Source organism: Pinus tabuliformis, chromosome J, assembly GCF_031772625.1.
Source record: "Pinus tabuliformis cultivar Carrire ecotype Pingquan chromosome J, CPIR1, whole genome shotgun sequence".
Taxonomy (NCBI): domain Eukaryota; kingdom Viridiplantae; phylum Streptophyta; class Pinopsida; order Pinales; family Pinaceae; genus Pinus; species Pinus tabuliformis.
Genome location: NC_142295.1, coordinates 1432370217 through 1432395564, shown reverse-complemented (window position 1 = coordinate 1432395564; position 25348 = coordinate 1432370217). Strand labels below are relative to the sequence as shown.

General features: G+C 40.2%; 1 protein-coding gene across 4 annotated transcripts in view; it reads right to left on the bottom strand.

Annotated features, from left to right (window-relative positions):
• Positions 1-25348, bottom strand: part of LOC149232745 (tRNA (guanine(37)-N(1))-methyltransferase 1-like) — a 451966-nt gene that overhangs the window by 423124 nt on the left and 3494 nt on the right. For all 4 annotated transcript variants that reach the window (XR_016248185.1, XR_016248186.1, XM_089379487.1 and 1 more), the window contains exon 2: positions 1405-1503. Coding sequence is in view for 2 of the 4 variants with exons in the window: in XM_089379487.1 (XP_089235613.1) it covers positions 1405-1503 (99 nt within the window). In the remaining 2 variants the exon portion in view is untranslated. The remainder of the gene's footprint in view (positions 1-1404; positions 1504-25348) is intronic.

Here is a 25348-nt window from a genome sequence, read left to right as displayed (position 1 = left end):
GGGCAACATTTCCGGGCCCGACCCAAACATGTGGACAAGGGGAAAAGGAGTACCAGTGCCTTGTGGACTCAGATAGGGAAGATGATGAGATAGGGCTCATAATGTGTGGAGGGGAGTGAAAAATGTGAAATGGGAAAACGGCACCACGCTACCAAAATCGTAGCTTCCCAAGTAGTGCCCTTCATAAAGCTATAAGCCAATAGGGGAGATCCCACAGGACTAGGACAGAGGATTAACCCCCATTTAAGGTGAGGGAACAAAACTACAATCAAAACCCCTCCTCCTTCCAAGTCACCCAATAATCTATGCCCAATGGAAAAACAAGCATAAGCACCCAAGTGCACAATGAAAAACGTACCTTTAGGATTAGATCGCCCACCTTCAAACATACACTCTCAACAAATGGGCAAGGGAACATATGACTAGCTCAAGGAGCAGAGATCAAATGGTGCAACATATAGGCTACACTGGTGGCTGTCAGGGACTGCTGACTGTCAGTTGAAGACAAATCTAGGAGAAAAATCCTCTTGTGGGGTCGCCCACTTTTCGTGGTTAACAGTGCCTAGGCATGCAGAAGTTGTCCAAAATCTCTTCAAAATACTTGCTCAAATATTGAGTAAGTTGTTTTTGCAACTTAGCCTAAATCTAACATAGGAAAAGAACATAATTGATTATGTTGGTTATTGAGCTAAAAAAACCTGCAAGAAAATTAAAGCACTTACTTTAGTGATTATGTTTTAATGTCAACCATTGATCTCAAGTTAGGTGAGATCTAATCTCAACTGTCAATAACTTTAGAGACTAAGGTTAGGGATTTAACTCAATAAGAAATTATAAAAGCAAGGCTAAGGAATGAAGAAAGACACACCACACAGTGAGATCAAGACTTGAGAGAAGATCTCAATAATTGAGTGGAGAAGGACTTCCATTCAAGTGTGACTAAGTCCAAGAAAGGAGCAAGGGTGCAGCATAGGAGATCTAGATCAACCAAGCAGATCAAGGATAGATCTAAGGCTTGATCAGCTAGATCAAATCTGTAAATTTCTCATTGGGCAATTTTCCTAGGAAGGGAGCCTAAGTAGGTTTTGATTAATTTAATGAAGAACTGTGTTGAATCCCCTAATACCATCCCAAATTTATTTTCTCACAACAAACTCAGCATGTGAAGGGATGAAAGGCATTATAAAAAGTATTCATAGATCTTGCCTAAATTGCATCGAATTATGGTGAAGAAGATGAAATTCTATCAATAGATCTAAATTTCTGCCAAAAACTGAGCACATATTCTCTCCATTTTCCAGGATAAAACCATTTGCTTCTAACAAAACAATGCACTGAAAAAAGACAAGAATCTGTTTCAGGTATGTAAGAATAAATAATTTAAACAAGGTAACATATAACTACCTCATCCATTCGCCAATAGTCATAAAACAAAGTTAACTTGCACTGGACAAGCTCATACTTTATTTTTCTGCTTTGATTAGTATCCTCTCTCAGTAAAACCTGAAAGTGATATTGCACCATTAATTTTGCATTGGTAAATAAACACGACAAGTCTGAAATGTTTTCAAAAGAATCAATATTAAAAAATAAAACCAACTACAAATTAGTCTTCCCCGAATAAAAACAAGTAATTTGTAATCCCACAAAATTTTCACTACAAATTATTATTAAAAAATAAAAATAAAAAGAAACTCAAAGTTAATATACCTGGACTCCATCTTTTATTCTAAACCACAATTCCATCCTTCATTCCTATCTAATTATTAAAAATCTTTACACCAACTGAAAAAGAAATACTTCAGGATAAACTTCTGGTGACCAGACTATGAATTTATCACAAGTCGTGGGAAGACAGTATTTCATTTGATTAACCTTTTACCAGGAGATCAAAATCATAAACCTCGAATTGATTTTGGCCACACACGTTTTATACTAAACAGTACAAAATACAAAAGGATGATATGATGGCCTTATCTTTGACAATGACATGATCATGCAATCTGTTGTAATAATAGCTCCAATATCTACCATATAGATGAAGAAATATGTTGCCACACTTGAGCCCATTCTCCAAAGAAACATGTGCGACAAAGCAAAAGAACGGAATTTATTTTCTCCTAGCTTCATAAATAAATAATTGGAAAGTTTTTTTGACATAATTTTAGCACTTATTTATTGACAAAAGACTATTATTTTGTTGGCTTTGTGTTGAGCATATCCCTTCAGGGATTTTCTTCAAAAGCTCAAGGTGATTATATATATTCAAAATTAATACATAAACAGCTGATATTCTGTGTCAAAACAAGAAATGCACATTGGTCACACTAATTAGAGCACAATTGAAATATATGAGGTTTGTTGGGTACTTAAACACTGTTGATTTGGGGTAGCATCGGATGTGCTATAGGCCTCAAATTTTGTAGGGAGTCTTGGGCACATGTATTCTAAAGAACCCAGAAAGCGTTTTGGGAAATTCCACCCCAAAACAATTTTATTAAAATAATTAATATTTTTTAATGGGCCCTTAAGTATAAACTTAGGAAATTAAAAATATTAATAGGTATTAATCTAATTGCAGGTGTAACTTCTAGAAAAAAACGAGGATCAAGCTAAAATGATCTTAGCCATTGATTAGCTTTTGATCTAGGCCATTGAATGTCAACGAAAAGATTATTTCAGGAAGCTTGAGGGTCATTTGGAAAACACGCCGAGAGATCAAGAGATCGAATTTCTGATGTGATAATTTCTCAGGAGGAAATTCTAATTGAATAGATTTCTTGCAGTTGAGGGACAGAGACAGCATCTAGAGAAAGAGAGATTTTCTCAGCCGAAGAATCGTCAGCAGAGAGTGATCCAGCAGCTATCACGCATGACCACGCAGAGGCAACGCAGAGGGTGAGAGAGAGTCTGAAATTTTGCAGCAGAGTCAGTTTCAGAAGCCGAGAGCCGGGGTGTGAGACCGGGAGCCTGACGAGCAATCACTGCGGGCAGCAAATCGATCAGTTGGCTAGGTGACGCAGTGTCTAGAGGGGTAGAAGTAGGGACTGCATGAGGACTGCGCAGAGGCAACGCAAGGCCTGCCAGAGGCACCTCATGCAGTGATCGGATCAGCCGCGATTTTTCTCAGTGATTGTGTGAGGTAATCTCACAAATCTTTTTGCCAGTATTTCTCTCTTTGTAACTGAATAACACTTGAGGTATTCAGAGATGTATTCAGAATTTCCTACTACTTAATAATAATAAACTCTTAGTTCTGTTGCACCGGTTTTCCTACATTAGGTTTTTTCCGAGGACATTTGTCCAAAAATAACGGTGTTATTGTGTTGTATTTTCTTTCTTGCTCAGTGTCTTGTTTCTGCATATAAATTAATTAAGTGAAAGTTGTCGTGTATGTATTTCATTATTTGTCGTAGGAAACTGCAAATAACTTGTTCATGTAAATCTAACAAGTAGGAGAAACATCATCAGTTGCTACAATAGGGATTCTGGGTTAGGAATTTTCACAAATACAACATTTTTATGTATGCAAGTAAATATGTGGTTATGAGCTATTTTATATGTAAGTTAGTAGCTTTTGTAATGATGTTTTATTAATTTTCTAAAAGGCCACTTGTACTAAAAAAGGCCTCAAAGAGATAATTAGTTATTAAGAACTAATTAGTTAGTTAAGATCTCAACTTACCCCATAAAGGTCAATAGTATTATTTTAAAGGGGTGGGGAATAGTTAAACACTATTAGGGAATGACAAAACAAACATGGAACTGCTCTGTAACTACCCATCAAACACCAACAGATCAACTGAACAATTTATGTGCAGTAGTGGGGGAAAATGTATCATGCACATGCACAAAGAATGTTGTAAGAGTTATCCTTCATTAATAAAAAACAGACCATTTGTTTGGCAATGGACTTTTATACTCCAAGAGGGTTTTCTCCACTATAAATCCAGTAATATTGTTGGTACTATTAGCCCGCATATCAGCAAGGCTAGATAAAATAATTTAGCAACATTTATCATCATTATTGTAAACTCAAGGTCACATGTCAAAAGCGATGTAAAAACCATGTAAGGAAATCTTACACCTCTTTCAACATGGGTACTCTAGAACTTTTTGGCCACGCCATATAAGCCCAAAGGATGTGCCTTATAGCCTTGTAAAGCCAGGTGGGCTTGTGTTATTTATGAAAGCAACTCTTAGATCTCCATGTTAGTTTTTGTAGCTCGGACAAGTGTTCTAGTCTCTATTGGTGTCTACAAAACTAAGGAACACAAGAGGATAATTATCTCCAAGACCTAGAAAAATTTTCTAAGGGAAATGTTTTAATTAGCTCAATTAGTCAATTTTTAATTATTTTCCTCAGTGTAACTTAGGAAAAGTGGTTAATTAAATCAGACTACTTGAGACAAAATCGATTTTTCTCTAGTGACTTCTAGAAAAGTCATGAAACAAAGTCAATATGATCTTATACATTGATTGGAGTTAGATGGTGGACATTCATTCATCAATGAGAGATTATAAGAGCAAATCGACGGGACTTTCGGAGACAACAACGAATTGTAGTGAAAGAAAGGGCACAGTGATAGCGTGGAGGGCACAATAGCGGGGTTTCGGCAGGAAAATTGAGAGAATTTCCGGAGAAATTACTCACAAAGATTCCAATTATTCTAAGAGAATGGCGGCTGAATTAATCTGCAAAGATGTCGCATTAGTTAATGCAAGTTGTTGGGCAGCAGTTCAATTTCCAGTTGTAGGAGTAGGTACGAGTTGCTCTAGTAAGTTGTTGGAGGCAGAGATTATTGCCGGAACAAATTCCCGAAGGCAGTGCGAGTTCCTGAAGAGGCTATGCACATTTTTAGTCTTGTCAATACGTGTTCTCAAGGGAGGTGGAGTTGCACAGAGAAGGGTCAAGTTTATTTGCAAAGGATTTTCCAAATCGATTTAGCTAGTAGAGGTAAAGGAAAGATATTGCCAGAGATTTACTAGTGAGAGGTAAGCAGTCTATGTAATTCTCAATTGCTAAAGATTTTTATTAATAATAAAACCCTCATCTACAGAACTAATTTTCCCCACACTAGGGTTTTATCAGGGACTATTGTCCAAAAATATCAATGTCTAAATTTTGTGCGTGCATTATTTTTCTCACTTCTTGTTATAATTGGTGAAAATTGAAATGGTGATTTTATTCATTATTTGTCGTAATTAATTTTTTCAGACAAATAATCTGCATAAGATAGAAGAATAATTTCCACTAATTGCAATTAAGGAAATTTCACATGGTATCAGAGCAAATCTAAAGTGCAAGGGATTTACAGAGTAGATCAGCACATGGAACAAGAAGAGAGATTTGTAAAATCCATATCGAACTTCTCCAGATTCAGTTGGTTTTTGTCTAGTTTCTGAAGGTTTCAAGAAATGGCCTCAACAGGTTTGAGAGATAAGGATAGGTTGGATGGAGCCTTAAATTTTGGTGTCTAGAAAGCCAAAATTATCTTGTTGTTGGAAGAGAATGGTCTCAAGGAATACGTGACTAGTGTGATAGTCGTACCAATGGATCTAGCACAGCTCTCAACGTACAAAAAGGAAGATGCCAAAGCTAGAAGGATAATCCTTGGAGTCAAAGACCATATAGTTCCAAGACATAGAAGTTAAATCAAGAAAGTCGTGAATATTTTGGTTTTTCACTAAAATAGATGTATTGATTTCAGTGTAGTTGTTGATTTCTAATCCTATTTGATTGTTTGCATTAGATGCATTCATTTCAATGTAGATGTTGATTTATAATCCTAATTAATACCTTACACTAGATACATTGATTTCAGTGTAGATGTTGATTTCTACTCCTATTTGATTGTTTGCACTAGATGCATTGGTTTCAATGTAGATATTGAATTCTAGTCATATTTGATCCTTGCACTAGATGCATTGATTTCAGTGTAGATGTCAATTTCTAATCCTATTTAATACCTTACACTAGATGCATTGATTTCAGTGTAGATGTTGATTTCTACTCCTATTTGATTGCTTGCATTGGATGCATTGGTTTTAGTGTAGATATTGATTTCTAATCCTATTTGATTACTTGCACTAGATGCATTGATTTCAGTGTAGATGTTGATTTCTAATCCTATTTGATTGTTTGCACTAGATGCATTGATTTCAGTGTAGATGTTGATTTCTGATTTGATGCAACTAGATGTATGATGTACATTAATTTCAAAGTAATTAGATTAATAGTGTGCATTGATTTCAGTGTAAGCACATCTCTGCCCCCTCCATCTATATCTCTATCTCCCATTGTCTCTCCTTCTTTATCTCTCTATCTCACCCCCCATTGTTCGTGATATGATGATATTGAGGATTTTGTGGTTGTTGGGAAGTAAGGAAGGAGGTTGTTGCATTACAAATTTTCACGCTCGTTTAGCAGTGTTTCAGAATGCTCACATGGTCACCACACTAACCTAACAAGTAGCGCACCCATCTATCCTCCTATAGTGGGGTTCTTGGGTGGGTCTTTAGGTGAGGCTCAACCCCTCCTGAATCCATCATAGTCATTGATCTATAAAGTGCACTTTATTGACCTTAACTTTCTGGGGGAAAGCATTGGCTTAATTGTCACACCTGTTACCTAGTCAGAGCTTCTCTGGGGTGAGGTCGTTCCAGGATGGATGGGGATCTACCTAATAAGTGGCCACCATTTGACCCTTTAAATTTAAAAGCGGGGGGAAGGCCCACATTCCATCATATCTTATTCTTTCCCTTCTTTTTATTCCTCCTCCATATTTATCCAGACTTCTAAGTACCCTTTGAGCTCAAGCACTAAAATCCTCTATAATATAAGAAATCTAAGGAAAAATAGAGGGGATAGAATAGAACAATTGATGAAGAAGGAATTCCACTTTTAATTTATGGCTACCGATTGAAACTCTATAAAATACCTTTGTCAAAGGAGGAATTTAGAATATCAATAAGCATGGAGTTGAATGTGATTGAGGGTCTCAAATATCTAAGTTCATCCAACCTCTGATCAGCAGAAGAAGAAAGAGATTTTAGTGTCTTCAAATGCATTTCATAAATTTGGTTTAATAAATGTTGGTGGAAAACCAATATATTTCACTTTGTAGAAAGGATTGTACATTGTTTGGGATAAAATTGTATTTCTCTTACCATGTGATGATTTCATCTAAATCTTGAATATTTGTCGCCACTTATGAAATTCCCCATTCTAATTGTTATTTGACCATGACGATATTGGCATCATAATCCTTGTTCGTGAAAATATTATTTACGAAGTCTACCGCCACTATATCATCATATCACATTCTCATGGTAAACTAGGTGCATTTAGATTAGATTTGCATCGTAGACCAAAACAAAAAAATCTGTATGGTTTTTATTATTTGATGAAAACATGGGTGATAAAAGTATGCCCATGACAGATGCTTCCAACATTGTCTGTCATCTACAAGATACAAGTCTATGATCCTAGACAATTTTTGGTGTTCTCATGACCTCGCATTCGAGTACATGCTTCATGCACTCTTGTTAATTTTAGTTATGTTCAATGCTTAGAGCAATTTATTTCAATTTTCACAGTTATCTCAATATATTTTCCTAATTAGCAATCACATCAGCATTAAAGTAAACTGCAGATAGAACATAAACATAAATCGCAGAAGACAAGCCAAGACAAGAGGAGACAAGATGTGGCGCTAGCCAAGGACAAACCCCAATGTGGGGAAACCCTTGACCAATTCTTCTTCTATGTTCTTCAATAGTTCAGCACAGAGAGAGAGAGAGATAGTACATTTACCTCAGAAGTCAACAGTTTGACTTTCTAGATAAGAGAATAGATCATCTCTACATGAGATCAATTGAAGACATGCTGCTTCAACTGATTCTTCAAGGTGACTCCTTAACCTATCATTGTGTTGCATCTCGTCCATGTGTTGCACCTCACCATGCTGCACCCATCATTACTATGCTGCATCTCATCATGCTTTACCAATCATGACTGTACCCATCACTATACTGCATCATGTACCGTTGTTGTCCCAATGTGCTTGTTGCACCATGCTTGCCACCATGTGCTTGTTGCACCTTGCTTAACATACTGTCCCTAGCATGCTTGTTGTTGCATGCTAGTTGTCCCTTGCATGCTAGCTGCAACATTGCATGCTTGGTGTATTTGTTGCTAAGTACCATACAACTGTCCCAATGTTAGTTAGTTGTCTCTTGCATGTTGCTCTCCTTCAGAGACAGATGCTCTGGCTGTTCTGGTTGTTCCCGGCAGTTCTCGGGCAGTTCCGGCAATTCCGACTGTTCCCGACAGTTCTGGACAGTTGCAACAATTCCGACAATTCCGGCTATTCCCGGCAGTTCCAACTTTTCTTGACAGTTCCGGCAATTCCGGCTTCTGCCCTCTGCGTCAGCTTTCTCGGCTATTCCAACAGTTCCGGCTATTCCTAGCAGTTCCGGCTTCTGCCCTCTGTGTCAGCTTTCCCACCTATTTCGGCAGTTCCAGCAATTCCAGTTGTTCCCTACAGTTCCGACAATTCCGGTTGTTCTCGGCAATTCCGGCTTCTGCCCTCTGCGTCAGCTTTTCCACCTGTTCCGACAGTTCTCGGCAATTCCGACAGTTCTCGGCAATTCCGACAGTTCCGGATGTTCCCAACAATTCCGGCGATTCCGGCTGTTCCAGGCAGTTTCGGCAATTCTAGTTGTTCCCGATAGTTCCGGCTTCTGCCCTCTAGATTAGGGCAGTGTTATCTCTTAGGATCTCTCCTCCTACTAAAACCCAAAGACAAGTAGAGAGGAAGAGATCCAAAGTGTGTTGAAATGACTTGAAGGCCACCTCTAATTATACTAAAATGTTGAGCACAAGTGGGGTTTATTTGGTTGTTGGCTGACCTTGACAAATTGTCCCATAACACAAATAAATTCATATCTCCGTGAATACTTATCAAAATCGGATGATCTTTAAATCAATCCTACACCTCTCGGTGAGAGGGATCCAAGAAAAGTATCAGCTTCCATTAATAGGATGACCCAAATGGAGTTTGGCCCTAGTTGCCAATTTTAATACTCCCTCTCAACTAGGGAGAACTCCATCTGTTGATCCATATGTCCGACTGTACTATCTCTGCCATCAGTGCCTTGCACTGCTCTTCTCTGCTGAGCTCTGCTTTACTCTGCTATGCTATGCTATGCTTTGCTGAACCATGAAGAAGAAGAATTGATCGAGAATGTCTCATACTATTCTCTACTGACCCAAAGTCAGTTTCATTGATCCCAGATCAATATCACAAGAGAGTGTCTCAAACCACTCATACTGATCCTAGATCAGTTTCATTGATCCCAGATCAATAAAGGTCATCCTAGCATAGGGAGTACGGTAGATACATCGATGCGTCCATCAATAGTATTACTATGATCCCTAACCCCATTTCCATGTGCATTGATCAGATGAGAGGTACTTCCCATGAGTCCCAGACTACATGGGTTGGATGCCTCGACAGGAGAACTAATCATCCTGTCCACAAGAGAATGAATCATCCTGCCCCACAGTCGCCATGGGAGAACTAATCATCTCGACCTACAAGAGAACTAATCATCCTGTTTCACAGTTGCCACGGGAGAATTAACCATCCCGGCCCACAGGAGAACCAATCATCCTGTTCCACAGTTGCCACGGGAGAGCTAATCATCCCGGCCCACAGGAGAACTAATCATCCAGTTTCACAGTTGCCACGGGAGAACTAATCATCCCGACCCACGAGAGAACTAATCATCTTATTCCACAGTTGCCACGAGAGAACTAATCATCCTCGCCCACAGGAGAACTAATCATCATGTTCCACAGTTGCCACGAGAGAACTAATCATGCCGGCCCACAGGAGAACTAATCATCCTGTTCCACAATCGCCATGGGGTATCACAGGAGAAGGTTCAACCTGTCATCCTGTACATAGCGCACCACCAGGGGAGGGTGAGTCGCCCTGTGGTCGTATGTTGCTCCAGTAAGTACCCCAAGCCCCCCAGAGCTCCCAAAGCTAAATGAATGCAACATGCAGGACCCTTATAAGAAGCTCTCTCAACGACTCCAAGTTGTTCGGGAAAGTCACAGATTTGACCTTTCCCCGGGGCTTTGACAAAATGTCTACGACCTGTACATCAGTCTCAATGCAATGGAGCCTCCTCACTCATCGACTTGCCATATCATAGATAAGGCAAGATCTAATGTCTATCTGCTGGAGCAATCATTGAATACAAGACTCCTCAATAATTGAATCCCCCCTCTGGTTGTCACAGAGAATAACAGTGGTATTCATCATGTTACAAACAGCTCTCTTAAGAGCTTTTGCAACCATGCAGCTTCACACGAGATCATACTCATAGCTATGTATTCAGTCTCGGCGGTGCTTATAGCAACCGACTTCTACTTCCTGCTCATCCATGATATCGAAGCAGAATCCAAAGAGAACCAACACTGAGAAGTGCTCTAGTGATCCTCCACACTGCCTGCCCAGTCAGCATTCGAATAATCATGCAGTTTCATATTTCCAGCAGTGTATCTCAATCCATGAGAGATTGTGCCCCGAAGATATCTTAGAACATTCTTGGCACCAATCCAGTGAGGCTCAACCAAATATGAGCTCACCATACTAACTGCAAAACATATGTCCGGACAGAAGTTCACCAAGAACATCAACGCGAATGAGTTTATGAAACTCAGAGGCATTTCCCAAATCTGGTCCGACATCACTACCATATAACTTCTGAAAGTTAAGATCCTCGAGGTAGTCACAGGCTTGCAGTTTATCATTCCACATCCGGAATCCAACTCCCTCTTACTTCTGCAAGTGAGAGGGTTTGCACCTGTTTGAAATAGGTCGTCCTCATAAGGTGCTGGTATGAGAGGTCTATCATCCACAACCTTCAAACAATGGTTTGGATCGGCTTCACTCTTAGTGAATCTCAGCTTCATCTAACAGTTATCAATCCTCTCATACTACGCCCGAGGTGTTTTGCTTCAAGCCATAGAGGGCTTTCTTCCACCTATATACATGAGATTCCCGATCATGAATCTCAAACCCCTCGAGTTGTTCCAAACCTGTGGACCTGCTGTATGAGGGGAATGGTCCCCTTATAAAATTTTCCTTCGGTACATCTCAGACATGTACCTTCATGCTCTTCTTGAATTCAGGCATCCCTATCACCATCTGACTCACATCGGGTATGGCCCCAAAGGTAGACCTCTAGTGTTATAGATGCGATATGTCAATTGACATGATCCCTAATGGACCATCTTGCAACTTGATACAAATTGCCAACCCTAAACCCATGAGAAAAAGCATCTTTGAGAATTCTATTTTTTTAACACGTACCTTTCCATCGATGAGTGCCACCTCGTAACCTTTGACTTCCATTGCTGAAATGGACACCAGGTTCTTGCAATCAGGTACATAAAACAAATTCTGTAAATGAATCGAGTTACCCTCATTCAATTGAGGGGTAGCATTCCCTACACCTTTTCCAGGATAGGTGGCATCGACTCCAAGTATAATCCCACAGTTGCTTCTGTCTCTACCAAATTCGAGAGAGCACCATTCTATCCAATGAGGTACCTTGAAGCACTAAGATCAATAAGCCAAATTCCCAAAGAATATGAAGGAGAGGGCCAATACAAGATAACGCTTCTTTATCTTATCAGAAACAACATTTGATTCTTCATACCTGGGGTTCCTTGCTTTCTCTAAAGAGTCGGTCATTTCCTAGATGACCTGCATTACCTGTCATTCCTTTGATCATTGAAGATGTCCCTGGAATGATTGTTATCTTCATCAAGAGATGTGTCTCTGCCATTCGGACAATCCTTCGCATAATGGCCGAACTTATTGCAACCAAGGCATTTGCCTTTCCTTCCACCCTTAGATCCGGACTTCCCAAAGAAGTGATCTTTAGGTTGTTGGAAATAATACTGAGAGGGGGGGGTGAATCAGTATTATCAAGTCAAATATTTCCTTTTTCAACTCCAGATAATATACGCTACTTCAGTTAATAAAAACCGCGTATATACGCAACTACAGATAAAGAAATCCGCGTATATAGAGCAGACTTATAATTAGATTTATCTTTCAGATGTCAGTTATTAATCTGTGAATCATAAGTAAATAAACAATACCAGAAACAGTGAAACAAAGCAGAAGACAGTCACACATAAGAACACAAGATATAAGGAGGAAACCCAATGTGGGTGAAAACCCCCTACTGCAATTCGTCTCTATCTTCTTTTTAATTAGAAACTTCTCTTTACAATGTTTTGTACTGGTGCAGTCTTTACCAGTACGCAGGCTGCAACCTACAGAGAGCTACAACTCTCTCTCGTTCTCCAGCTTTCCTGGAAGGGAGCTCCAACCCCCTTAGTTCTTGTACTAGCTTGAGATACTAGTACGCAGGTTTCTACCTGCAGAAGGCTGCAACCTTCTCTTTGCTTTCAAGGACCTCGTTTCATTAATTTTCAGATTGGATCCACAGATAGCATCAATCAAACATCAAGAATTTCTGCATCAACCAAACTCCTTTTCACCAATCAAAAACTGAATCAAATAAACACTTCTCTGACCGTTGTACCCAGAACACAATCCCTGTAATCAAACACCAATTCTGAACCCAGAACATTGCAGCAATAAAACAGAAGCAGCTAGAACATAAATCAAGATATGTACGCTACTTCACTATTCAACAACCTGCGTGTATACGCTTCTGTACCACAACCAACCTACGTATATGCTTCTTTCATTCACAGAAAAAGCGTGTATACGCACCTGCACTTCACTGAACCTGCGTACAGATCTATAAAGGATAATTCATTCTTTTAAACATTCAGTCATTAGTTAACCCAGATTATCAGATTTATAGATCAAGAGTGCACCACATATAACAGACCAAAATCATACAAAAATATCAATGTTCAAGCCTTGAGATTTTGATCCATCAATAGACCTTATCCTCCTTGCGCTCAGGTTCCTCCTTCATTCAGATCTAGATCTGCACCATAACCCAATCACCTGTATTCCAGATCTAGCACAATATCAGATATTCAATAAATCAGATGATCCTTTGCCACATGATCTCCTTCCCCTTTTATAGTTTTAGGCCTTCCACAATACCATGGTCCAAAACCATAATAAGCCAATACCAAGGACCCAATACCTGGGATCAACACGTCTGACGAGGTATCATGGTCCAAAATCATAGGTTCAAGTACCAAGGACTAACTACCACAGACCAAAGGTAAGTTCTCCAACATATACGCGCTTTTCCTTGCATGAAAGTGCGTGTATACGCACACGCGCCTTTGAAACGTCTAACCTGCGTGTATACGCGACTTCGCCTAGATGAACCTGCGTATATGTCTTTTCCTTCATTCTGAAAGCCTGAACTGAGATCTGTTACCAAAGAGAGTTGCCATCAAGGACAACACCTGTGCCATAATGCCAACAATCTCCCCCTTTGGACTTGATGGCAACCCAACATCCTCAAAGTCAATCTCCCCCTTTGTCATCAAGGGCAAAGGGTTGTGCTCCCCCTGAGTACATGCTGAAAGTTCTGCCCTGCTGTGCTGACCATGCTCCCCCTGACTGTAGGCAAGATCTGCAAAAGATGTTCTTCAAGAAGAACCAAGACATATACATTATGAAAGACCTTCTTATCACCAAAAGACTCAATACATACATCCATCACCCAACCAAGTGGGGATACATCAGAAATTTACATATGACAACCAAGTTCATTACATGTTCATCCCAGGCATAGTGGGGAAACCAAAATAGGTCGTTACATGACCTTGACACCATAAAGGAGATACCACAAAAAGAGATACATGACATAGAGACGAATTATCTAGAACAAGACTTATGAAAGTCACAGGCAGCAGCATCTGTCCATCATTATTCAGATCAGCAACCAAGATTTCCTTTTGTTCACCCGCTGCCTCTGTTCCACCTAAAACCAACAACAGCTTGAGTACTTGAACCAAGATCTTCTAAGGTAATGCCAACAATGCATTATTAGAAGATTATCTGCTCCCCCTGAACCTGTGCCAGATGGTCTCTGTCAGACCCATATCAGACTCTCTTCAACCAGAGTCTGTCCTTGCTGATTTTCTTCAGAACTCCATATACGCGACTGCACCTGCATAAATCGGCGTATGTACGCGGATGCCCCTCATCCAACTCGCGTACACCATCTTTTCTCTGAAACAGACAAGCTTCAACAGCAGGATGAAGCATCAACTACTCCCAGCTTCTGTCTGAGATATTCAAAAGTTTCCCTGGGCAGTGGTTTGGTGAGTATATCAGCAACTTGTTCCTTAGAAGGAACATACTCCAACTTGACTTTTTGCTCAAGCACTTGTTCCCGAAGAAAGTGATATTTGATAGGTATGTGCTTGGTCTTTGAATGCATGACAAGATTCTTTGAAATGCTTATTGCACTCGTATTATCACATAAGATAGAGACAGGTGGAGTACAAGTGATTTGAAAATCCTGCAAGGTTTGCATCATCCAAAGAAGTTGAGTGCAACAAGATGCAGCAGCCACATATTCCGCTTCAGCTGTAGATAAAGCAATCAAACTCTGTTTCTTGCTGAACCAAGATACTAATCTGGAACCCATAAAGAATGCACCACCACTTGTGCTCTTCCTGTCATCCACACTTCCGGCCCAATCTGCATCTGTGTAAGCATGAAGTGTGAGATCTGTATCTCTAGGATACCATAAGCCATAGTTTTGAGTTCCTTGAAGGTACTTGAAGATTCTCTTGACTGCCTGAAGATGAGTTTCCTTTGGATTTGCCTGAAATCTTCCAACTATTCCCACTGCATGCATGATGTCTGGTCGGGTACCTATCAAATAAAGTAGACTTCCAATCATAGATCTATAGGTTGGTTGATGCACTGCTGCTGATTCATCATTTGCACTGAGGCTGCATCCTGTAACCATGGGGGTACATACTGGTTTCGAATCTTCCATGCCATACTTCTTCAGAATCTGCTTGAGGTACTTGGTTTGAGACAAGAAGATTCCGCCTTCATTTTGTTGGATTTGCAATCCAAGAAAGTATGTCAGTTCTCCAAGCAAGGACATTTCGAATTCTTTCTGCATCACCAAGGCAAAGCTTTGACTCATAGCTTCTTCATTGCTTCCAAAGATAATATCATCTACATACACAACAAGTATTAGCAATTTGTTATTTTCAATTTTTATATAGAGATTGCTATCTGCTGATCCTTTTGAAAAACCTTGTTGATGAAGGTATTTATCCAAACGATAGTACCAAGCCCTTGGAGCTTGTTTAAGCCCATAGAGAGCCTGTTTAAGTCTGCATACAAGATTTGGATCATTCCCAAGGATGAAACCATCTGGTTGCTCGATGTATACTTCTTCTAAGTCTCCATTCAGAAAGGCTGACTTCACGTCCATTTGAAATACTTTGAACTTCTGAAAGCTTGAGAGAGCAAGGAACATTCGGATAGCCTCAAGTCTAGCAACGGGAGCAAAAGTTTCTTCAAAGTCTATTCCTTCTTGTTGAGCATAACCCTTACAAACCAGTCTGGCCTTGTTTCTAATTACTTCCCCATTTTCATTCAACTTATTTTTGAAGATCCATTTTGTCCCTATGACATTCTTATCTTTTGGTCTAGGAACCAACTCCCAAGTGTTGTTCTTTTCGATCTGCTCAAGTTCTTCATCCATAGCCTTGACCCAACATTCATCTTTGCATGCCTCTCTTACATTTTGTGGTTCAGTGGAGGAGAGTAATGCCAAATAGCTTGAAGCTTCTGCAATTGTTCTTCTTGTTTGTATGCCTGTTTCTTTCTGCCCCAAAATCTGAGATTCTGGATGATTCTTTTGAACGTACCTGGATGGAGTCTTCTCTTCTATCCTTATTTGTTCCTCTGGTGCCTCTTGAGGTTCTTCTTCATCATCTGTCTGATTTGGAGAGTAGTCTTCATTCGCTTCAATATTTTCATGATTTACTTGCCTAGGGATGTATCCTTTTTCATCAACCACTACATCAATGTTGTCAACAATTCTTCCAAGTCTTTTATCGTAACACTTATATGCTTTGCTATGGGGAGAATAACCAAGGAGAATGCCTTCATCTTCTCTGGGTTCAAGTTTGCCAAGCTGCTCATCAGTATTCTTAATATAGCATTTGCTCCCAAAAATTTTGAAATGCTTTACCGAAGGAGTCTCACCATACCAGAGCTCATGAGGAGTTTGAGTGTTGTTCACTCGGACATTTGTTTTGTTGAGAATAACAACCGCAGCAAATGCAACTTCACCCCAGAAGGTTGCGGGAGTTCCAGACTCATCAAGCATAGCACGAGCCATTTGTTGGACTGTTCTGTTCATCCTTTCCACCACTCCATTTTGCTGAGGAGTCCTAGTTGTAGAGAATTCCCTTCTTATTCCATGTTCTTCACAGAAATCGAAAAATTCATTTGAGGTAAACTCCCCACCTCCATCGGACCTGAGGCACTTAATTTTGTAATCTGATTCATTTTCAGCCAAGGCTTTGAAGGATTTGAATTTTTCGAATGCTTCGTCATTGTGCTTCATAAGTCCTAACCAAACAAACCTGGAGAAGTCGTCAATGAATAATATAACGTATTCTTCTCCTCGAGGTGACCTTGTCCTAAATGGACCACATACATCTGTATGGACTAGCTCAAGAGGCCTGCTAGCTGATCCTTCCTTCTCAGGAAAGTTAGTTCTGGTTTGCTTACCAAACTGACATGATTTGCATATGTTGTCTAGAATTTTGATATTTGGAAGACCACAAACTGCCTGGTATTTGCATGCTTTCCTTATTTGTGAAAAGCTTAGATGCCCCAACCTCCGGTGCCATAACCAGTGTTCATCATCCTTGCTCAAATAGCATTGTTGTTGTCCTTCTTCAAATATGTATAGATTATTTGGAGTTCTTCTGCCTTTGATCACTGTTTTTCATGTATCAAGATCACGAACACTACATCCATTTGATCGAAATATTACCTCGGTTCCTTGATCGCACATCTGACTAACACTCAGTAGATTATGCTTCAAGCCATCAACATACAAAACATTTCCAGCCTTGACCTTTTCTTTCAACTGAGCAGTGCCTTTTCCTTTTATGGCTGTAGGGGTATCGTTTCCAAAAGAAACCTTCTTTCCCTTTTCTAATGCAGTATATGATTCAAGTTTTTCTTTATCACCTGTCATATGCTTCGAACATCCGCTGTCGATATACCATAGATTTTCCTGTCCTTCTGCATAAAAGGCTATCCCACATCTTTTTGGTTGTGGTTCCTTCATTCTCCATGTTCTGGCACTTGAGGTTTGTTCCTTCTGAGTTGTCTTCCAAAACCTGCTCCTGCATTTAGAATCTTCATGACCAAAGTTATTACAAATAGAACATTCAACTTCATTTTCAAGGGCTGAAAAGTTGTTATAAGTCCTTTTCGTGATCCCAGTCATATTCCTTTGTTTTTGAGCTTCTCTAGTCATGATTGTCTTATAGGCAACACATTGGGCTACTTTGTGACCAAAGTTATGGCAAGAGAAGCATTGGCCATTGAAAAAACTCCTGCGATTATCAAATCTATCATCCAACCGATTGTAGTTTCTACTGACATCCATTCTTGAGGCAAATTGGGAAGATTTTACCTGTGGCTGATTGTAGCTTCTATTTGTCCTTAAGGTAGCTTGCCCCCGATTTTCTTGATAGTCTTTGTTCGTTCTTGAGGTAAACTGTCCCTGATTTACCTGATGATTTCTATTAGGCCTTTGCTCGCTCCTCCTTGCTGCATCAAGATAACTTTTGGAGGTGGATGCTTGAGATGTTTCTCCATTATATCCCAGACCTGTCTTGATTAGTGGAGAACGCTGCACATTGATAATCTCATCTAGAGTTTCAGATCCTTTAACAAATTTAAGATTAATAGCTTTTGTTTTCTCAATCTCCTTTCTAAGACCAACAATTTCACATTCCAATTTTTCAAGATGTTTTTCCCTTTCAGCCAGTTAACATTGCAGAGAATCAATAATCGCATTTTTCTCTTCTAAGCAAATTTTGAGATTAGACATCTCTTCATAAAAACCTTCTACATCTATAGCATCCATGTAGTCATCATCTTCAAAAGCCATTAAAAGTTTATACTCATTACCTCGTTCATCTTCGTCACTATTTGAAAGTCCATCACTATCTTCATGAGTGTAATAGCTTTTCTTATTTGCATTCTATTTCTTGTCCCATCTAACAAGTTCTTTCCCTTTGTCAATCTTATCCTTGTGAGGACATTTGGCAGCATAGTGACCGACTCTTCCACAAGCAAAGCATTTGAAAGGTAACTTACCTCGGAACAGCCCAGTACCCCGTTGAAGATTTCTGACAAAATTTGATTCTTCTTCTTCTTCTGACACGTGTCCTGACTCGTAGTACTCGCCTTTGCCTGAAGCCTTGAAGGCAGCTTCTCTCCTGTCTGATGGACCTCCTTTCCTCATTTCATAAGCAGTTAGAATTTCGTGCAGCTGTGACATTTTAAGGCTTTGTAGATTCTCTTTTTCTTCTATTGCAGAAACTTTAGATTCAAACCTAGGGGACAAAGATCTTAGAACTTTTTCAACCACAACAGCCTCTTTTATTTCTTCACCCAAATTTTTCATACAATTAACAATCTCATCTACACGAAGAAAATAGTTAGCCACACTTTCATCATTATACATCCTGAGATTTTCATACTGAATCCTGAGGGTTTGAAGTTTTGCTCGTTTTACCTGATCATCTCCTTCATAGCTCAGAACAATCTTGTCCCATATCTCTTTTGCGGATTTAAACTGCATTACCTTGACAAATTGTAATTGAGATAGGCATCCTAATAGAGTATTGACCGCCTTTGCATTTGTTTCATATTTCTTCTTCTCAGCCAGATTTGTAGGAGTTGCTGATGGAAAAGTATACCCTGTATCTATGATATCCCAGACTTTTGTACAAAGAGATTGAAGATAGGCAGTAACTCTTACCTTCCAATAAATGAAGTTTGTCCCATCAAATATTGGTGGCCTGATTGATGCTTCCCTCTCGTAGTTGCTCATGATGAACGATCTTCCTTCAAGCGATCAAGCTTCTTCTAAAGGACCTGCTCTGATACCAATTGTTGGAAATAATACTGAGAGGGGGGGTGAATCAGTATTATCAAGTCAAATATTTCCTTTTTCAACTCCAGATAATATACGCTACTTCAGTTAATAAAAATCGCGTATATACGCAACTACAGATAAAGAAACCCGCGTATATAGAGAAGACTTATAATTAGATTTATCTTTCAGATGTCAGTTATTAATCTGTGAATCAGAAGTAAATAAACAGTACTAGAAACAGTGAAACAGAGCAGAAGACAGTCACACATAAGAACACAAGATATAAGGAGGAAACCCAATGTGGGTGAAAACCCCCTACTGCAATTCGTCTCTATCTTCTTTTTAATTAGAAACTTCTCTTTACAATGTTTTGTACTGGTGCAGTCTTTACCAGTACGCAGGCTGCAACCTGCAGAGAGCTACAACTCTCTCTCGTTCTCCAGCTTTCCTGGAAGGGAGCTCCAACCCCCTTAGTTCTTGTACTAGCTTGAGATACTAGTATGCAGGCTTCTACCTGCAGAAGGCTGCAACCTTCTCTTTGCTTTCAGGGACCTCGTTTCATTAATTTTCAGACTGGATCCACATATAGCATCAATCAAACATCAAGAATTTTTGCATCAACCAAACTCCTTTTCACCAATCAAAAACTGAATCAAATAAACACTTCTCTGACCGCTGTACCCAGAACACAGTACTTGTAATCAAACACCAATTCTGAACCCAAAACACTACAGCAATAAAACAGAAGCAGCTAGAACATAAGTCTAGATATGTACGCTACTTCATTATTCAGCAACCTGCGTGTATACGCTTTTGTACCACAACCAACCTGCGTGTATACGCTTTTGTACCACAACCAACCTGCGTATACGCTTCTTTCATTCACAGAAAAAGCGTGTATACGCACCTGCACTTCACTGAACCTGCGTACAGATCTATAAAGGATAATTCATTCTTTTAAACATTCAGTCATTAGTTAACCCAGATTATCAGATTTATAGATCAAGAGTGCGCCACATATAACAGATCAAAATCATACAGAAATATCAATGTTCAAGCCTTGAGATTTTGATCCATCAATAGACCTTATCCTTCTTGCGCTCAGGTTCCTCCTTCATTCAGATCTAGATCTGCACCATAACCCAATCACCAATATTCCAGATCTAGCACAATATCAGATATTCAATAAATCAGATGATCCTTTGCCACATGATCTCCTTCCCCTTTTATAGTTTTAGGCCTTCCACAATACCACGGTCCAAAACCATAATAAGCCAATACCAAGGACCCAATACCTGGGATCAACACGTCTGACGAGGTATCATGGTCCAAAATCATAGGTTCAAGTACCAAGGACTAACTACCACAGACCAAAGGTAAGTTCTCCAACATATATGCGTTTTTCCTTGCATGAAAGTGCGTGTATACGCACACGCGCCTTTGAAACGTCTAACCCGCGTGTATACGCGACTTCGCCTAGATGAACCTGCATATATGTCTTTTCCTTCATTCTGAAAGCCTGAACTGAGATCTGTTACCAAAGAGAGTTGCCATCAAGGACAACACCTGTGCCATAGCTCCAAACCCGTGCCATAATGCCAACATAGGTAGGCCATCAAAAACTTCCGTTGCGTCATTCTGATAATATTCTCTGTTTCGACTTCACCCTCAATGAATTTGAAGAGGGATGAGGAATCCACTGATCCTTTTGTCCTTTCCCAACTATCTTCGGTGATTGCTCTTTCACTCTTGCTTGGGCATTGTCTTCACCTCAACTCTGATACCATGTTAATTTTAGGTATGTTCTATGCTTAGAGCAATTTATTTCAATTTTCACAGTTAGCTCAATATCTTTTCCAGATTAGCAATCACATCAACATTAAAGTAAACTGCAGATAGAACATAAACATAAATCGCAGAAGACAAGCCAAGACAAGAGGACACAAGATGTGGCGCTAACCAGGGACAAACCCCAATGTGAGGAAAGCCTTGATCAATTCTTCTTCTATGTTCTTCAATAGTTCAACACAGAGAGAGAGAGATAGTACATTTACATCAGAAGTCAACAGTTTGACTTTCTAGATAAGAAAATTGATCATCTCTACATGAGATCATTTGAAGACACGTTGCTTCAACTGATTCTCCAACTTGACTCCTTCACCTATCATTGTGTTGCATCTCGTCCATGTGTTGCACTTCACCATGTTGCACCCATCATTATTGTGCTGCATCTCATCATGCTTTACCAATCATGACTGTACCCATCACTGTACTACATCATGTACCTTTGTTGTCCCAATGTGCTTGCTGCACCATGCTTGCCACCATGTGCTTGCTGCACCTTGCTTAACATATTGTCCCTAGCATGCTTGTTGTTGCATGCTAGCTGTCCTTTGCATGCTTGATGTTGCATGCTAGTTGTCCCTTGCATGCTAGCTATAACATTGCATGCTTGGTGTATTTGTTGTTAAGTACCATACAATTGTCCCAATGTTAGTTAGATGTCCCTTGTATGCTGCTCTCCTTCAGAGACGGATGCTCTGGCTATTCCGGCAATTCCGACAGTTCCGGCTATTCCCGGCAGTTTCGGTTGTTCTCGGTTGTTCTGGCAGTTCTGCCTTCTACCCTCTGCGTCAGTTTTCCCGCCTGTTCCAATAGTTCTCGGCAGTTCCGACACTTTTGGCAATTCCGGCAATTCCGGTTGTTCTCGACAGTTCCGGCAATTCCAGCTATTCCCAGCAGTTCCGGCTTCTGCCCTCTGCGTCAGCTTTCTTGGCTGTTCCGACTATTCCCAGCAGTTTCGACAATTTCGGCTGTTCCCGGCAATTTCGGCTTTTGCCCTCTGCATCAGCTTTCCCGCTTGTTCCGGCAGTTCCGGCAATTCCGGCTGTTCCCAACAGTTCTGGCAGTTCTAGCACTTCCGGTTGTTCCCGACAGTTTCGGCTTTTCCCCTCTACATCAGCTTTCTCGCCTTTTCCGGCAGTTCTCAATAGTCCCAGCAATTCCGACTGTTCCAGACAATTCCGGCAATTCCGGTTGTTCCCAACAGTTCCGGCAATTCCAATTGTTCCTAGCAGTTCTGGCTTCTGCCCTCTAGATTAGGGCAATGTTATCCCTTAGGATCTCTCCTCCTACTGAAACCCAAAGACAAGTAGAGAGGAAGAGATCCCAAGTGTGTTGAAATGACTTGAAGGCCACCTCTATTTATACTAAAATGTTGAGCACAAGTGGGGTTTATTTGGTTGCTAGCCGACCTTGACAAATTGTCCCATAACACAAATAAATTCATATCTCCATGAATACTTATCAGAATCGGATGATATTTAGATCAATCCTACACCTCTTGATGAGAGGGATCCAAGAAAAATATTAGCTTCCATTAATAAGATGACCCACATGGATTTTGGCCCTAGTTGCCAATTTTAACAACTCTCCAATGAGCTCATGTCCCAGTTGGAGCCAAATGTTACCCACCAAAAGTGGGTGACCCCATAGGAGGTTTTTTCTCCTAGATTTGTCTTCAACCAATAGTCACTGACAGCCACCAGTGTCGCCGATATATTGCGCCATTTGATCTCTGCTCCCTAAGGCAGTCATATGTCCCCTCACCCATCTGTCGAGAGGGTATGTTTGAAGGTGAGCCATCCAATCCTAAAGGTATGTTTTTCATTGTGCAATCGGATGCTTATGCTTGTTTTTCCTTGGGCACTTTGGGCATGGATTATTAGGTGACTTGGAAGAAGGAAGGGTTTTGACTATAGTTTTGTTCTCTCACCTTAAATGGAGGGTTAATCTTCAATCCTAGTCTCATGGGATCTCCCCTGGGTTTATACCTTCAAGAAGGGCACTACTTGGGAAACCTCAATTTTGGTAGTGTGGTCCCGTTTTCCCATTTCACATTTTTTACTCCCCTTCTTACATTACAAGCCCTATTTCATCATCTTCCCTCTTTGGATCCACATAACCACTAGGTCCACAAGGCACTGGTACACCCCCTCCCCTTCTCCACATGTTTAAGTCGGGCCTGGAAATGTTGCCCCAAAGGTTGATGCAGCTAAAAAAAAAGGGTTAAAATCATATCATGGCCACAAGCAACGAACAAAAGAAAAAAATATTATAAAAAAGCAAAAGATGGTGGGGACATTATATTAGCACATGGGCAAAAGACAAACGTGAGCTTTACACCTTCATTATGGCCATCACCCTAGTTCCTAGGGCCCCGTGAGTGCCTCCACATCATTAAGGAACCCATACATGTCCCAACCCCTAGTGGGCGATGAACTGCCCCACCTTAAGGGGGTAATAATTGCTTATATCATAGACAGCATGCTCTCATCTCCTGGAACCCCGAGCAGTAATATAAAGAAAAATCAAGAAAGGCAAAAGGAAAATGAAGAAGTGTGAAAAAACAAAGGCCAAGGTAACTCATGTATCCACGATTGCTCCCTCCTACATCTATACACCTAAATATGTGGATATTCCTCATCATTACTATCCTTGTATCGTGGCATTTGGCTTTGAGATCCCTGTGTCCCTATCCATCTCATCATTATTCATATGACCCCTATCAACTGAAGGATGTAACTTGGACTTGTCTTTCCCTTTAGGGGCTGGGAACACCTAATAGGGTTGCTTATTACCCACTCCTACCTAGGGAGGTAACACTATTACATGCTTAAAGCCCTAAATTTGGAAGGGAAGCCCATTATGAAGTCTCATTTGTGCCCTTGATTAACAAGCTCGGTTCACTTAGATGCACTAATGAATTATGAGGAAGCGCATTGGATCTTATATATGATTGGCAAGTGGTTTCATCATGGGTTGGGCAACTTAACTGGGATCCAAGCCCACCAAAGGATCATACTAGCATTTATAGGGGATGCGTTGAGAACCATGGGACTCCATCATGTGTTTGAGCATCATTTCATGCCATGGACACCCTCAGCACATTCAATGGTTTGTTCATTGCCCCACATTATCGTGAGACGATGCACTTGGACCAGCATGACCCAACCAACTTAGCATGATCAAGGCAGTTGATCCAAGGCCCAGAGGAGGTTTGTCTCACCCTTGATACATGGGAGGATAGGCACCATCCTCAGAGCCCTCATTTGGAGCATTGTACAGTCTCTTCTTTAATTTGCAAACCCGTGAGACCAGCGTGTGTTCCCCAAACCCCCTTTGGGGCCCCACATGAAGACTTCCATGGAAAATTAGGGGCCATCCCCTAATTCATCTTTATTGGAGCCCTCTCTCTCATCAAGTCACTTAGAGGACTCAATATGGCCCTCCAACAACCCTTCATCATCATGACGTCATCCACTCGGCTTGCTTATGGATGGCTAATTCATATTTTGTGATAGCTACTTGGTCGGCTTGTGACCAAGACTTGTTTCTAGCACATTACTTTATGATTTTGGGGGCTCATTAGCCTAATTCAATTTAGAGAGAGTCATATAATAGAAATGAGTCTCATTTGTGAGAACTCGTCACCATCACTTGGATTCTTCTTGTAAAAGAACTCACAATTTTCTTTGGAGACTATTGGAGATTCTTTGATGCATTTTGACATTTGGCGCTGAAATTTCCGATCTTCTTTGGAGCTACTTTATGATTTGTGGATAGATATCTCATTTTGTCATCTTATAAGTGTTTGTTGTTGAATATTTTTCTTGGAATAATGCCTAATGTATGGAATTGTTGCAACTAGTTAATGTTCTCATGCCCTAATTTATTGAATATCATTTTGAAAAGCTATTTGGTTGGCAATTGCATATGTTACTCATTGCATGAGAAATGATGAATGCTCCTAGTCGATGAGATTTTGTCTTTCTTTCATGAAACTTCATAAGTCTTGAGTACGTAAATGTTGAAGGTTGATAGCTAGGGCATCAATCTTTAACCTCCTTAGGGATGATTTTGGCCAATTCAGAATCATCTAAGACTCCATAGCGCAAAGGACTAGGCAATGGTCCAAGAAATTTAGTGATCAACTTTTCTTTCCTCCTTTTCTCCTCCAAAAAATTTCAGCCCCTTTTCCTAGGACGGCTAGCTAGGGCATCAAGCGAAATCTATTAGAGGATGAATTTTTGGATTCCGTTTGGATAGGATTGTTCTTTGAGGTTTGGTCTAGAGGATCTCCAATTTTAGTGGATTT